The sequence below is a fragment of the Paramormyrops kingsleyae genome, chromosome 10 (assembly GCF_048594095.1).
Source record: "Paramormyrops kingsleyae isolate MSU_618 chromosome 10, PKINGS_0.4, whole genome shotgun sequence".
Taxonomy (NCBI): domain Eukaryota; kingdom Metazoa; phylum Chordata; class Actinopteri; order Osteoglossiformes; family Mormyridae; genus Paramormyrops; species Paramormyrops kingsleyae.
In genome coordinates this window covers 6,442,131-6,458,166 of record NC_132806.1, presented here as the reverse complement: position 1 = coordinate 6,458,166, position 16,036 = coordinate 6,442,131, and the positions used below count along the sequence as shown (strand labels likewise).

Genomic DNA, 16,036 nt, shown 5'->3' with positions numbered 1-16,036 from the left:
TTGTGCACAGCCTGCTGGCAAAAACCGGAACTGCAGCTATAGCAAATACGGCAGAATAAAAACCTATTGCTGCAAATTTTAAAATTATAAAAACCAAAACTTATTCTTTATTATTTTGATAGACTATGGTATACTACCATTAGAGAAAGAAACAAATCTGGTGAAACTTATTTTGTTTTCTGTAATTATATAATATATTATATGTCCCCGCATTTGTTTTCCACCCTGTTAGCCTCTAGTTTCTTGGCTCCCTAAAAAGATTACAAATACCTACAGCCATTTCCAGGAAGTGACATCATTTGTTTTTTGTGGGAAATTCAACTGGAAGACTAAGGTAAGCTTTAACTGTCACTCTCTCCTGTATTTTTCTCAATTTTATATTGCACACTGGTTTGAGGCAGCCTTAAAGTTCCACTCTGTTAGTATATATTATGGGAAATATTTATTGGAAATAATATTTTTTAAAACATGTGAAAAATAGCTATTTAAATGCTGATCAGCTGTAGAGTGTGTGCTAGCTAAATGTTGCTCACTCAAAGAGCTAAAGCTAAATTAGCTAGAAATCTTCCACCCTGTTAGGTTCCACCCTGTTAGGCTATGTACTGTATGGGATATGCAGCCTACTGAGTAGAAATTGTACAAGAATATTTATTATTTTCATTAAAATGACTTGTAGGTTTATTATTTGAGTGTATTTCTTAATTATTTATGTTACTACAGTGGTATTATTATTAATGATAATGAATAATAATGGTATAAATGTTCTTAAATGAATTCTATCTATTCCTATCTATTTTGTGAATATTATTATTCTGATGCTATTCCAGACATTACAGTAGGTTAAAAATGCAGGAAAATAAGGGAGAAATCATTGGCTATGTTGAATCTGAATCTACTTCTTAAGAGGCCTACTCAGTTATATTCTATTCCAGCCTGTTAAGCAATGATTTAAAAAAATATTCTAATCACAACAGTAAGTGTTTGGTATATTTGTATATTGTTTTATTAAATGAGGTACATATAATGCATCTACATATACTTTTATTTCTAATGAATAAAATTCCTCATACAAGACAACAAAATGGGGACAAAAAATGCACAGATTCCATTATTCTGACATTGTACTCTTCATAAAATTAAAACGGTTAATGTTACAAGAATGAAACTTTTATCATAGCAAAAGGGGCACATTGTATCCCAGAAAAGTTCAATATTGTTTGACTTGTACATTATTTAAACTCTGTGATTATCATGTACATGTCCCTAACAGGGTGGAAAACGTCTGGAGAAATATAGAAAAAAATCCCATAATTATAATATTTTCAACCCCTGAGCTTGGCAAACATGCATTCCTCATAACTAAGTATGGTATAGTCCTGACAAAATGTTTAAAACATAAAATACAATCATTCCAATTTTCAGAAAACAGACAGCCAAATATGTGGTCCAAAACAGGAATCACCCATATGTATATGTAATCTGTGTCTATGCGTACTCTAGCTTTTTGATTTATGTTTCTAACTGAATCTAAGCAAAACCTTGATATTGCACCTACTATAACTATACGTTCCTCACTATACTTATGCCTAAATCACACTAACTGCAAACCTGTTATACTCACCAAGGAATTGTATAATCTTAGCATTACCTCCCTTGACTTAAACTCCACACACCTGGAGATGTACCCCAACATCCTATTGGCCTTTTTTATTGCTTCCCCACACTGGCGAGAATGAGACATGGAAGCATCAACATACACACCAAGGTCTTTCTCATAATCAGCTACCTTTATTTCAGTAGGTCCCATAAAATACCTGTACTTTATATTTCTGCTCCCTACATGGAGTACCTTACATTTGTCTATGTTAAATTTCATCTGCCAGGTGTCAGCCCAGTCACTAATTAAATTAAGATCCCGCTGTAGCTGCTGAGCCGCTAGTTCAGTATCTGCTACACCACCCACCTTTTAGTCCTGACAAAATGTTTAAAACATAAAATACAATCATTCCAATTTTCAGAAAACAGACAGCCAAATATGTGGTCCAAAACAGGAATCACCCATATGTATATGTAATCTGTGTCTATGCGTACTCTAGCTTTTTGATTTATGTTTCTAACTGAATCTAAGCAAAACCTTGATATTGCACCTACTATAACTATACGTTCCTCACTATACTTATGCCTAAATCACACTAACTGCAAACCTGTTTCACTAATACAATTGGATTTCAAATAATAATCACTAAACTACTCGCTCAAACCAACAACGCCACAAACACCCAACACACACCGATTTTTCCCGGGGTTTTTTTTTTATAGGTTTTTTTCTCTCGCCATGAACAATGACACAGTAGTCACATGACTGATGTTTCAAAACATTTCATAAACTACGTATCGAGACCATAAGTTTCGGATGTCTTCGGAACGGTTCGATCCTGGGTGCCGAAATTGCCATCTCTATAGTATATGACATTATAATGTGAGTTAGAATGATAAGCTATTTCCCCATAAGACAAGTAGGCACCTTATTCTTATCCTCAAAGTATTTTGTGTGTCTTGTCCATCTAATTGTATTAACATTAGAGATGCACCGATACCGATATTCGGATCGGTATCGGCGCCGATCCAGACCTATTTGACGGATCGGGAATCGGCCATGCGTGACCGATCCACGTCCTATACTTACTTATTTAGTTTTTGGCAATCAATCGCACGACAGCTCTTTCCCATTTTACATGTGTGTTTTTGCGGAATTCAAATCGAACGCTATCACTGCCCCTAAGTCTTTTTTGCTACTCAGTGGGTGTGAGTACAGTGACTTCCGCCTGCTGTGAGGTCATGCGCATACCCTTCGCAGTACGAGGAGCGTAAGATAAGACGTGACGATCTGGGAGTATTTTAGGCTTTTAACAGAAACCGGAAGCACAGCGTTTTGCAATCTATGTAAAATAAGGTTTTGAGGTGGGAATAGCGTTTAATGGAAAATCCCATTTAACAAAGAGCACGCAACTGCGAGACAAAACAAAGCAATGGATGATTTGGGAGTCGCTAACTTAATTGGACTGTTTTGCGAACTCGTTGCTTGTGATACAAGAGGGGCTGCCATCGCAACAAAAGTGTAACTGCGCTGATGCCAATGGGAGAAAAACTGTTAAAATTTTAAGCATTCGCCACTTGTGTATATTTGCTTTGAAGATATTCATATTGAACTGCAAATGCCTCAAAAACGCTTAAAACAAATGAGGTGGAACAGTACGTTATGTATGTTTGTAGTAGCCTAATTAAATATTTTTTGTCATACATTTTTTCCATCTGTATTTACTAGCTTAAAAAAAAGTAAAGTATAACAAAGTAAAAAGAGCTCTTGTATCGGAATCTGTATCGGTATCGGCAGTTGTGTATCGGAATCGGATCGGAACTTAAAAAACGTGGATCGCCCATCTCTAATTAACATAATGATATGCGTCATGTGACAGGCCAGTACTGAGCATAAGAATACAAACAGAAACTGTAAAGAACACCAATGCAAAAAAGAAATAAGTGTGAGGGATCCTTCCCCTGGTCTCAGAGGGATTGTTATTCTGTGATGCACATGTAAGGGGGCTTGTAATCAGCCCGGTCACTAATTAAATCAAGATCCCACTGTAGCCTCTGTGCTGCTGGTTCAGTATGTGCTACACCACTCACCTTGGTGTCGTCTGCATTTTATCAAGTTTTACTATATACAGTCATGGCCCAAAATATTGGCACCCCTGCATTTATGTTAAACACACCACTTCTCCCAGAAAATTGTTGCAATTATAAATGCTTTGGTATTCTCATATTTATTTTTCTTGTTGGCACTGGAAAAACACAAAAAAGCAGAGGAAAAAAAACAAATCTGAGACATTCCACACAAAACGTCAAAAATGGCCTGGACAAAATTATTGGCACCCTCAAGTTAATACTTGGTAGCACACCCTTAAGAAGAAGAAGTTTTAATCACTTTCTGTAACAATCAATGAGTCTTCTACATCTCTCTACTGGAATTTTGGACCACTATCCCTTTGCCAGCTTCTCCAAGTCTCTCAGATTTGAAGGGTTCCTTCTCCTAAATGCTGTTTTCAGATCTCTCCGCAGGTTCTTTATGGGATTTAGATCTGGACTCATTGCTGGCCATTGTCCTGCTGTAAGACATGACCTACAACTGAGACCAAGTTTTTTCACACTGGGCCCTACTGTACATGTTGCGCACAGTGAACACAGGAACATTAAGATCTCTGGAGATGGACCTGTAGCTTTGGGATTGTCCACGCTTTTCTATAATTTTGCTTCTCAAATCCTTAGACAATTCTTTGCTCTTCATTCTTTTCTCCATGCTCAGTGTGGTACACACAGTCACCCAAAAACAAGATTGAGTCAACATTTCCCCATTTTAACTGGTTGCAAGTGGGAATTTCCATATTGCCAGCACCTGTTAATTGCTACAGGTGAGTTGGAAGAAGCATCACATGTTTAAAATACAATTATTTCTTACAATTCTGATAAGGTGCCAATAATTTTCTCCAGGCCATTTTTGATGTTTTGTGTGGAATGTCTCATATTTGTTTTTTTTTCTCTGCTTTTCCAGTTCTGTTCTTCCAGTGCCAATAAAAGCAATGAACTTGACAATACCAAAGCATTTGAAATTGAAACAATTTTCTGGGAGAAGTGGTGCCTTTTCTGACATAAATGCAGGGGTGCCAATATTTTTGGCAATGACTGTATATTGGTGTCAATATTTTTAATGTAAATTAGGAATAAGTGTTCCCAAAACTGAACCCTGCGGTACCCCACTATGAACGCAGGCCTACTGTGACATTCTGCCTCTAATAACTACCCACTGCTTCCTGTCTGTTAACCAGTTTTCAATCTAAGCTATTATAGTTCCTAAAATCCCTGCTGCATTGAGCTTAAGCAAGAGCCGTTTGTGGGGAACAACATGAAAGGCCTTCTGGAAATCTAAGTACATCATAGGCCTTTTTGTGATCGATTTTTCTTGTAGCTTCCTCAAAGAACTCAAGCAGATTAGTTAAACAGGATCTAACTCTTCTAAATCCATGTTGGCTACCCCTCAGAATGTTATTTGAATATAGGCAATCTACCATTTTCACTTGGATTATAGCTTCCATTACCTTTCCAGTTATGCAAGTTAAAATAATTTGCCTATAGTCTGATGGAATACTTATATTCCCTTCTTTGAATATGGGTGTTATGTTAGCGTGCTTCCAATCAGAAGATACCACATCAACAGATAAGGATTTTTGAAATAGTGAGCCTCATCCCCAGATAAGTTGAAACTGTCGGAGACAGTCAATAAAACAGTCAAGCCTGTTGGGGATCAGGGCTGGTTTGGTGCTGAGGTGCCGCCTGCTGCATGGCGGGACTTGGGTCCCAGTTTAAAGCGGCCCATCTGGGTCGGCGTGTGGAACGGCAAGATGACCATCTCTCTTAGGTCCCCAGCTCTCCTTGCCTAGTTTTGACCCCTTACTGTCCATTTCCTTTTGCCTTTTGCGTTTTGTTTCTTTGGAATAAAGCCCTGTTACTTTTCCCTGATGCCTGTCTTCGCCTCCATCCTTTGAATCTTTTCTGGATTTAAAAGCCTGTCCATTTTGATTTCCTCCCCTCTGTTACCTGGGTACGAGTATCTGGCAAACACAACAAACTTAGTATAAAACGAAGAAAAATCTTGTTCCACAATATGTGAGTGGTTATTTTTAAAATCTTGACTACAAGCATCAATTTGTGTACTGCATGGTCATGTGTCACTTTTATAATTTTAACTAAATTCTAAGTTATTATTTCTCTCCGATGGAGACTCTTACAGGGCCTATGATGGGGAACAATTAAACAAAACCACCCGCCACATTCTTAGGCAGTTTACTGTTTCTGTAACATCTGCCTAATAAGCAATTTTACGATGCTGATGTTACCAAGACAGCAGATGCCATGTAAATCTAAAGCTTGTCAGCAGAGCAATCTCCCAAGCAAAAAACATAAATGCTGCCATCTAGTGGTCAATGAACAAGTGCACAAGTGTATAAAGTATCCTCAATGTGATTTCACAGGAGTATTCACATGCCAAAGTGTTATTAATCAGTAATGTGATAAACTTAAGAATAATGTTTGAAAGTTATCCTTAATATCCAGTGTGTGATATATTGTGACAATCTTTTCCCACACTTTTCACAGACCATCATCCCCTTCTCTCTCTTCTGTCATGTGGTGGTTGCTCGTCCTCTGGCTGTGGGGGTGCTGGCTGCCCCCTGGTCTTCCACACTGCATTACAGAGAGAAACCCCCTCCAGTGCCAGAAGGCCCAGATGGTACCTGGGTCGAACCTGGCAGGTGAGGGCTTTGATGTGGTCACCATGGAGCGTAAGGGTGCCTACATCATCGACGTGGAGCACTGGCAGAGGAAAGCAGACAACTCCTGCACGCTGTGCACCAACCCGTACCTGAACAATGAGAAGCAGAAGCTGCCACTGGCAGTAGTGGATTGGCGAGCTGAGACTGACTGCAAGAAGGAGGTGGTCAGCAGCGTCTATGAATCCAGTGAGCAGTTTGTTGAAAGTGGCCAGAGTGGGGTGGACATCAGCTGGAAAGTGGGACTGGATCTCATCATCCCTCGATCAGGATCTCTCATGGTAGGAGGTACCCACTCAAAACAGGCCAGTAAAGCTATGGAGATGTCCAAGAAGGACAAGTACAGCTTCATTAAACAGGAGTTCCACTGCAGCTACTACAGGTGAGGGGGGGGGTAGTGCTCATGGGGGTGATAAGATGGAAAGATGCAGAGGGCAAGAAATGAACCACAAACTCTTGAAATGCTGATAAGGTTTATTCTTTACTTTTATAATCAGATCTATTTAAAAACACTTCTTGTGGCTCATAGCCACACAAATATATAAGAAGAATATAACAAAGGATGATTTTAACCACAAGAAAGTTTAATAAAATTCAATGCAAGTGCTTACAATCATAAACACTAATATATTACTAATATTACAGTTTCAATTTGTGTCCTGTATTGATTTAAAATGGAACACAGTAATTTATTTTCAATACGGGACAGGTGGCACCTGTTGCAGCAATGTCTGATCTTTTCCTTGACAGTCAGAGAAAAAAAACCAACAATAAACTGTACTGTCTGCATTTCATAGTGTTACGCCTATGAAAAAATATGTTTATTTTATATGATTTAGCCGTTTTAGTAAAATTTCACTTTTAAGTTTGTCAACTTTTTCATGTTCAAGTCTAAGGGAATTTTAAGTGAAAATGGACTAAAGTAAAGAAATAATGACGAGTTATATCATGATAAATATCAATAATGACTGATATGAAAAAATATATATATCGTGATAAAATTGTAACACTGTTGATTCCTGGCTCAGAACCAACCTATTACATACTATACATAGGGAGGGACATTTCAGGGTGACGTAAAGAGAAGTACACCATCAGTTCACAGACCAAAGAATATTTACTATTATTACAAGGTGAGCATATGACCCCAGCAAATGTACAGATAAATAAGGAATTAACAATAACTTAAGAAAAGTGGTGTTGAGATGGATAACCATGCAACTGAGATGAATAGCACAGTCCTATGGAAGCATACAGGACTGTCACAGAAAATTAGAATATTGTGATAAAGTTCTTTATTGTCCGTAATGCAATTAAAAAAACAAAAATGTCATACATTCTGGATTCATTACACATCAACTGAAATATTGCAAGCCTTTTATTGTTTTAATAGTGCTGATTATGCCATACAGCTTAGGAAAACTCAAAAATCCTATGTCAAAAAATTAGAATATCATGAAAAACTATACTAGCAGGCTATTTAACTAATCACTTGAATCGTCTAATTAACTCGAAACACCTGCAAGGGTTTCCCTGAGCCTTTAAAAACAGTCAGCTTGGTTCAGTAAACTAAATCACAAGTATGGGGAAGACTGCTGACCTGACTGCTGTCCAGAGGACCATCATTGACACTCTCCATCAGGAGGGTAAGACACAAAAAGAAATCTCCAAAAGAGCAGGCTGTTCACAGAGTGCAGTTTCAAAGCACATTCACAAAAAGTCTGTTGGAAGGAAGAAATGTGGCAGGAAACGCTGCACAACCAAGAGAGAGGACCGCAGACTTAACAGCATTGTGAAGAAGAGCCGCTTCCAGAATTTGGGTGAGCTTCAAAGACAGTGGACTGAAGCCGGAGTTCAGGTATCAAAAGCCACTGTTCACAGACGTGTCCGGGAAATGGGCTACAATAGCCGTATTCCCATGGTCAAGCCACTCCTGAACTCAAGACAACGGAAGAAGCGTCTGACCTGGGCTATGGAAAAGAAGCACTGGACAGTTGCAGAGTGGTCCAGAGTCCTGTTTTCAGATGAAAGCAAGTTTTGTATTTCATTTGGAAGTCAAGGCGCTAGAGTCTGGAGGAAGGCTGGAGAGGAGCAAAATCCAAGTTGCTTGAAATCCAGTGTGAAGTTCCCACAGTCAGCAATGGTTTGGGGAGCTGTGTCAGCTGCTGGTGTTGGTCCGTTGTGTTTCATCAAGTCCAGAGTCAATGCAGCTGTGTACCAAGAGATTTTGGAGCACTACATGCTTCCATCTGTTGAACAGCTCTATGGAGATAATGATTTCATTTTCCAGCATGATCTGGCACCTGCCCACAGTGCCAAAACCACCAGTAACTGGTGTATTGACCATGGCATCACTGTCCTCGATTGGCCTGCCAACTCCCCTGACCTGAACCCTATAGAGAATTTGTGGGGTATTGTGAAGAGGAAGCTGAAACACACCAGACCCAATAATGCAGTTGAGCTAAAGGCCGCTATTGAAGCATCCTGGGCATCCATAACACATCAGCAATGCCACAGGTTGATTGCCTCCATGCCACGCCGAATTGATGCAGTAATCTGTGCAAAAGGATTCCCAACCAAGTACTGAGTGCATTAATTGACATTTTCAAATGTTTGATTTTGTTTTGCTGTTACAAATCTTATTTTTTTACTTGGACTGAGGAAATATTCAAATTTTTTGACATAGGATTTTTGAGTTTTCCTAAGCTGTATGGCATAATCAGCACTATTAAAACAATAAAAGGCTTGCAATATTTCAGTTGATGTGTAATGAATCCAGAATGTATGACATTTTTGTTTTTTTAATTGCATTACGGACAATAAAGAACTTTATCACAATATTCTAATTTTCTGTGACAGTCCTGTATGTGTAGCAAAATTCAATTTGCAATGTAATATGCAAAATGGCAATACAATATGCAAAATGACAATGCAATATTCAAAATGGCAACGCAATATTCAAAATGGCAATGCAATATTCAAAATGGCAATGTAATTCTGTATTTAAATTTACATTTTCCATCACCTCCACACGTGCAAAATTTGGTGCAGAATGAAATTGCAAATTAAATTATATTATTTACATTTGCCATTTCCAACAGTAGTCTTAAGTTGTAAAGTGCATTCTATTTTAATGCTTTATAAGTAGCAAAATTAAAATGAAAATGTATAACCCAAATTGATTTGATATGTGTAACATGTCCAAGCAGAAACAGTAGCAAAATTATCATTTAAATGTTATTTGTCCTAAATGCATTTAGACTAACAGGACACTTACGATTGCATTTTCATCATGAGGCCGTGGGATATTTGTAGCAAAATTCAATGCGGCTTTGAAAATGCATTCCACCACGCCCACCCTACGGCAATCATTGCGTCAAGGCGGGGATTGGCGGAAGCGTGTTACGTTTAGATCGTTTGAAACATGGCGGCTGGACATCTGATCGATCACAGAGGCATGTTTCCCTGCTTGAAAGGGAAAAAAAAACAATAGATCCCTCCCAAAAACACAATAGAAAATAAGTAATGGATTTAATGGTTATAATGGGAATTGCATTGGTTTTAATGGTGTATACTGGTATGTGATGGATTTTATTGGTGTTAAATCCTATTGGAAAAATGCCCAAAACATATATACTACAAAAAGGAATTTTGTAATGGTTTTACTTGAAAAAGTTAATGGTTCATAATGGTATTACTGTATAATGGACACCATTAGAATTTCTGTGATGATTTCTATTGGGTTTCTATTGTTTTGTTTTGTTTTTTGTTTTTTTTTCTCAAGCAGGGAAACATGCCTCTGTGAAGTTTCTTATTTACTCAAGTGATCTGAATTCCCTAGTTCAATTTTATCAGATTATTCAAGTCAGCCTATGTGTTACCATGATGCTTCAAAAACATTATTTCTCTGTTCACGCTCCACTTCATCTGCCAATGAATTCAACGATCTTATCAGATCTCCAGCCGCCATGTTTCAAACGATCTAAACGTAACACGCTTCCGCCAATCCCCGCCTTGACACAATGATTACCGTAGGGTGGGCGTGGTCAGCTCGGAATGCATTTTCAAAGCCGCATTGAATTTTGCTAATTCTTCAGAATTTTCAATTTCATTCTGCACCAAATTTTGCACGCGTGGAGGTGATGGAAAATGTAAATTTAAATACAGAATTACATTGCCATTTTGAATATTGCGTTGCCATTTTGAATATTGCATTGTCATTTTGCATATTGTATTGCCATTTTGCATATTGCATTGCAAATTGAATTTTGCTACACATATGCTTCCATACAGTCCAAAGTGGTGACCAAAGTCCTTTTCCAGGTGAGGATGGTCCAAACAATGGTAGGACTTGAAGCCAGAAAAAGAAAGTTGGCGGATGCAAGTAAATCAGGAAAAAGAAAGTCCTTTCTGAAAATACACAAATCATACATCCCGCTTTGTACTAAACCCAACAAATATACATGTATATCATTCAAATAATTGTTACTAAATTAAACAAACACTACATCCATATCATTCAGAAAAACATCTTACATTGAGCCATGAATGCTTCCCATTCCTCAAATAAGGACTTAGTAACATCACTTCTTTCCTTCCTTTATTCTGAGCCTCGACAAACATGGCTGCCCTTGCCCTATAGGGTCTTGCTCCATATATTCCTCTAGGTAATTATACTGACCCCTAGAGGACAGGAGTATAATTACAAGCATGTTAACTATCTGGTATCAAACCAGTGTTTGTTAAAAAATATTTAGCAATATCAGCTAGCCCTACCTGGGGATGTTTTTCAAGCTTTATTTAAGCAGAGGTTAATGTTTTGTTTGTCTTCCCACCCAGGTACCGAGTGGAGAACAGCCCGCCCCTCCATACGGAGTTTGCACGCAACTTTGAGCTCCTCCCCCCTCAGTATAACAGTGTCACCAAGAAAGACTACCGCCGCCTACTGGACATCTACGGGACTCACTTCATCAGGAAGGTGCAGCTGGGCGGCCGCATGAGCAGCACCACCGCATTCCGGTTCTGCCAGGCGGCGCTAAACGGCTACACTGAGACTGAGGTGAAAGACTGCCTGGAGGTGGAGGCCTCCCTCTCCATAATGTCTTTTGCTGTTAAAGCTAAGGCTGACTTCTGTGAGCGTGACAAGAAAAAACACAATAACAAGAACAGCTTCCACAGCCAGTTCACAGAAAGGATCACTGAAGTAAAGGGAGGTCAGCACATGGTTTCTGACCTGCTGTTTTCAGACAAGCCTGAAGCCATGCAGAAGTGGCTGGACAGCCTGAAGACCACGCCGGGAATCATCACCTACTCTCTCCACCCCCTGCATTATCTGGTGCAGAAGCCAGAGGCCAAAAAGGCGGCGCTGAAGAAGGCGGTGGAGGACTACATCCTGGAGAAGGCCCTATACAAGCACTGCTCCAAGAAATGCTCAGGAGGTTCGACACCCAGCAAACATGACCCCTGCCGCTGTGTCTGTGTGGCCAGCAAAGAAACTGACTGCAACTGCTGTCCAACTATGCCGGGCCTGGCCCAAGTGACGGTTACGGTGAAGTGGGCCCGGGGCTTGTGGGGAGACTACAATGGTGAGACCGACAGCTTTGTCTACATTGCTCTGGCCAGCAAAAATACCCAGACCAGGGTGATCCACAACAACAATAACCCGATCTGGAACAGCAAGTTCTCATTTGGTACCATTCAGCTCTCGTCTGACACAAAGATGAGGCTGGAAGTGTGGGACGAAGACAAGATATGGTACAAACAGTGGAACGACAAGCTGGGAGAGTGCACAATCAATCCTGTTAGTGGCTTCCATGATGAAATCTGTCCGCTGAACCATGGCAACCTCTACTACTCCTATAAGGTGGAGTGTGCTCCTGGGCTCACGGGAAAGTATTGCAGAGACTACGCCCCTGCTCCTATGAACCCCAGACTGGCCGACCTTTACACCTCCCGGAATGCCTTCAACGTCACGCCCATTCTCTTGGAGCACCTCAGAAGGGGGCAGTCCATCGAGGATCCCCTGCCGTTTCTGTTATCCCACAGGAGTGATAATTAGATGCTGGGCTCCTCAGGTGGCGAAACTCCTCATGCTCCTGCTGAGCCGTAAGGGAGGAAGAGATGAACGCCACAATGAAGATGTAGTAGCTGCTTTAGCTCTCCCCTTTCTGCCGCTGTCCATGCAGCCAATCCACTTAGCTTATCCAGGTTGTATTCCTGAGAAGCATGCATTTCTATTGCAATAAAATCAACTGCAACTTTTCTAACTAATAACTGTGTTGCCTTTTTAATGACCATCATCCTCCTCTCTAAATGGAGAATAGCTTTATTCTTCATTCTTGATTGAGTAGCACAGGCTTGTGGGAGTATTACGCAAAAATGTTTTGAGGGCAGAACAAGAAATGATTGGTTCACAGAGATATCCAATCAGATCTTGGTCAGATGTCAGACCAACCAATCAGATATCTTGTTCCAACCTCCTCTAGTTCCTGGACCTCCTTCTTCTACTATCTAATTGGTTATCCCTCTGAACCAATAATTTTTCGTTCTACTCCCAAAAAAAAAATTGCTTTTTGTGCAATAAAACCCCCATTCATGTGGCACAGCCCCCAACATGCCATTTATGCCACACCATCTTGTACCACCATGGATTGCTGATAAAAATGTAAATTCTTAAGATTTGGTTACTTACTCAGAGGCAATTTCCTAAAAAATTAGGAAAATAACTGGATTGGTTTGAACTGGGGGGCCTAATATGATATGCTTTCATGGGGCCCAAAATCTCTAGCAACGCCCCTGCTCAGAGGTGTAGGTAAACTTGGGTAAAAGATAAAACTTTTTTGAAAATACATAAAACCCCTTTAGCCTGCACCCACTATTTGAAAAAAGCACCAGTGATCGGACCCTCCCAAAATAAAATGCTTAAAACACCCAAACAACTTGCACAAACATGCCCACAAATGGTCTAGTTTAAATCCTGGCAGTCACAAGATGCTAAACAAGCACAAACCAACTTCCAAAAGTTTTACTTACATGGATATACAAACTGAAATTGTAAAGAAACTCTATTTGTTTTTTCCTGTTTCCAGGAGCCACATGTTACTGGGTGGCGGTGAGATCCATCAAAAGACAGTTTCGAGGTGGTTGGTTGGAAATCCTTGACATTAAGCAAAAACTGACTGTATAGGCTTATATGTGGGATCATTTTGTTCAGTAGGCCAAGGGCTACATATTGAACCTATTGTGTATAAGCAAGGTATGTGCTGAAATCCATGGGTGAAAACCGGTGACGTCATGGACGCTATTCAACGTGAGATATTAGTACACAAGTCTAATACAATGTAGAATCACATTTGTATTTACGAGAATTTCACTCAGAGAGAAAGCACTACGTAAACTACAACTCAATATGGTTTTAGCAAGAAACACTACTAATACAAACACAGCTATCCCAGTGAACGATGGTGATGTCTAATTTGTAACAAATTCTTTTGAACTGGTTCTTTTCAGTGAAATGGTCAAAATGGTTTTCAAAAGAGAATTTTTGTACATCCATGAATTGCACAGGTTGAAGTATCAGGTTCTGAAAATCAAAAAGTAGGTGATAAATGATCATATTAAAAACACACAGCAACCTTTTATAATTCACTTACATTTGCTTTTCGTAGACTGTCTGTAGCCATGTTGCATTCGGTGCCCCTCTGCATACCGTAATTTATACGTTGTATTTGCACTCTGTGCATGCTCAGCTGCATGGTGGCTGTAGCTCGCTACTCACAACTGTCGGAGATTCAATAGTTAGTGAGTATGGTATGTGTTATGGCAAGTGGACAGAACAGGAGCGGACCCCAATATGCGGTAGAACCAGCCTTTATTGTTATATCCGAGAACACCAAAGCCAGAGGGGATGATCCAAGAGAATAGCCGGGGAGATCGCCAGGGTCCAGTATCCGAGAAGGTCAGTCCTACGGGTAGTGACGAGACGGGGCGACGACAAGCCGGGTGGATCCAGAAGGGAAGGTTGGGAGATTGGGACAAGGCAGGCGGGCAGGGCAGGCAGGCGAGGCGAGGGAGACAGGGCTGGTCGAGATGGACAGGACGGGCGAGACAAGCAGGGCAGGCAAGACAAACGGGGAAGACACAAGACAAAGTAACGCTCAGTATGGCTCCAATACATGGCAACAATACTTCGCAATACTGCTATGTCTTGTCCACTTTAAATAGTGAAGCGACAGATAATTACGTGGCTATGTCTACTTGCTCTCACCCTCTGGGTGTGACAGTGCCCCCCCCCCCCCCGACAGCAGCCTCCAGGAGGTCGAGGTGAACGACGGGGCCGACCCTGGGGTCGCAATGCAGGTCAGGAGGGATGTGTGTCGTGGTAAGCTGCGATCAGATCAGGATCCAGGACGTCCCTCGCCGGCACCTAGGACCGCTCCTAGGGGCCAAACCCCTCCCAATCTACAAGGTATTGGAGGATCCCGGCCCGGTGGCAAGAGTCGAGAAGTGCTCTGATCTGGTACACTCGGAACCCATCTTGCAGGGTACGCGGCGGCGGAACTGCCACATCAGTTGGGGGGTGCACTGAGCTATATCGCACGGGTTTGAGCAGCGAGGCATGAAATGTAGGGCAAATATCATAGATACTCGGGAGCAGGAGGCGGAAGGTGTCGGGACCCACTTGCCGTGTGATCTTGAAGGGTCCTATAAAACGGGCAGACAGCTTACGGCAGGACAGAAGTTTCAGGTTGCGTGTCGACAGCCACACACGTTGTCCAACTCGATAATGGGGAGCGGCTTGTCGACGCCTATCCACTTGAGCTTTCCGCCGAGAGGCCTGACTGGAGAGGGCAAGTTGGGTCCTATGCCAGACCTCCTTGGCCCTCTGATACCAGTCTTCCATCAGGGGGATGTCACTGGTAGCTGAATCCCATGGAACGGGCGGGGGCTGGTATCCTAAAACACACTGGAAAGGGGATAGACACGTGACGGGACTTACCCGAGCATTTAGAACGTACTCGGCCCAAGCCTGATGAGTAGCCCATTCTGCTGGTTTGTCTTTGCAGAGCAACCTCAAGGCTTGAGATACCTCTTGGTTGGTTCGCTTTGCAAGGCCGTTAGAGTGGGGGTGCTATGCCGAAGTGAGGCTGAGTGGCACATTAAGCTTGGCACAGAAAGCTCTGAACACCTGCAAAGTAAACTGGGGGCCTCAATTGGACACCACATCTTCTGGGATCCCATAGTACCGGAATACGCAGGTTATAAGGATGTCAGTCAACTCCGCGGCTCCTGGGAGCTTGGCAAGTGGAATAAGACGACACATTTTTGAAAATTGATCGACCACAGTGAGGAGAACAGTGTTTCCCCGGGATAGTGGAAGATCAGTGATGAAGTCTAACACCACATGGGACCAGGGACGAGAAGGAATTGGCAATTGGTGTAGCAGTCCAGCGGGAGGTTAGTGAGAAGATTTTAATTGAGAGCACCCCGGGCAGGTGGCGACAAACCTATCTACCTTGGCCCTCCAACCTGGCCACCAAAATTTCCTCGCTATTAACTGCTGGGTTGCGGAGCTTCCAGGGTGTCCCGTGCTACGAGAGGTATGCACCCAGCGGATAACATTGGAGCGGTGAAGGTTGGGGACATACGACTTA

At 41.4% G+C, this 16,036-nt stretch overlaps 1 protein-coding gene across 2 annotated transcripts; it reads left to right on the top strand.

Annotated features, from left to right (window-relative positions):
• The first annotated feature begins 316 nt into the window (after nucleotides 1-316).
• LOC111860071 (perforin-1-like) lies at nucleotides 317-12,640 on the top strand. 2 transcript variants are annotated; one of them, XM_072717200.1, is made up of 3 exons: nucleotides 317-334; nucleotides 6,211-6,765; nucleotides 11,223-12,640. In XM_072717200.1, exons 2-3 carry the CDS (start codon nucleotides 6,239-6,241, stop codon nucleotides 12,439-12,441), a joined length of 1,746 nt encoding a protein of 581 aa, XP_072573301.1. In that variant the 5' UTR covers nucleotides 317-334; nucleotides 6,211-6,238; the 3' UTR covers nucleotides 12,442-12,640. The 2 variants fall into 2 exon arrangements, with proteins under 2 accessions (XP_072573301.1, XP_072573302.1); XM_072717201.1 differs by lacking the exon at nucleotides 317-334 and adding an exon at nucleotides 4,395-4,469.
• The last annotated feature ends 3,396 nt before the right edge of the window (nucleotides 12,641-16,036 follow it).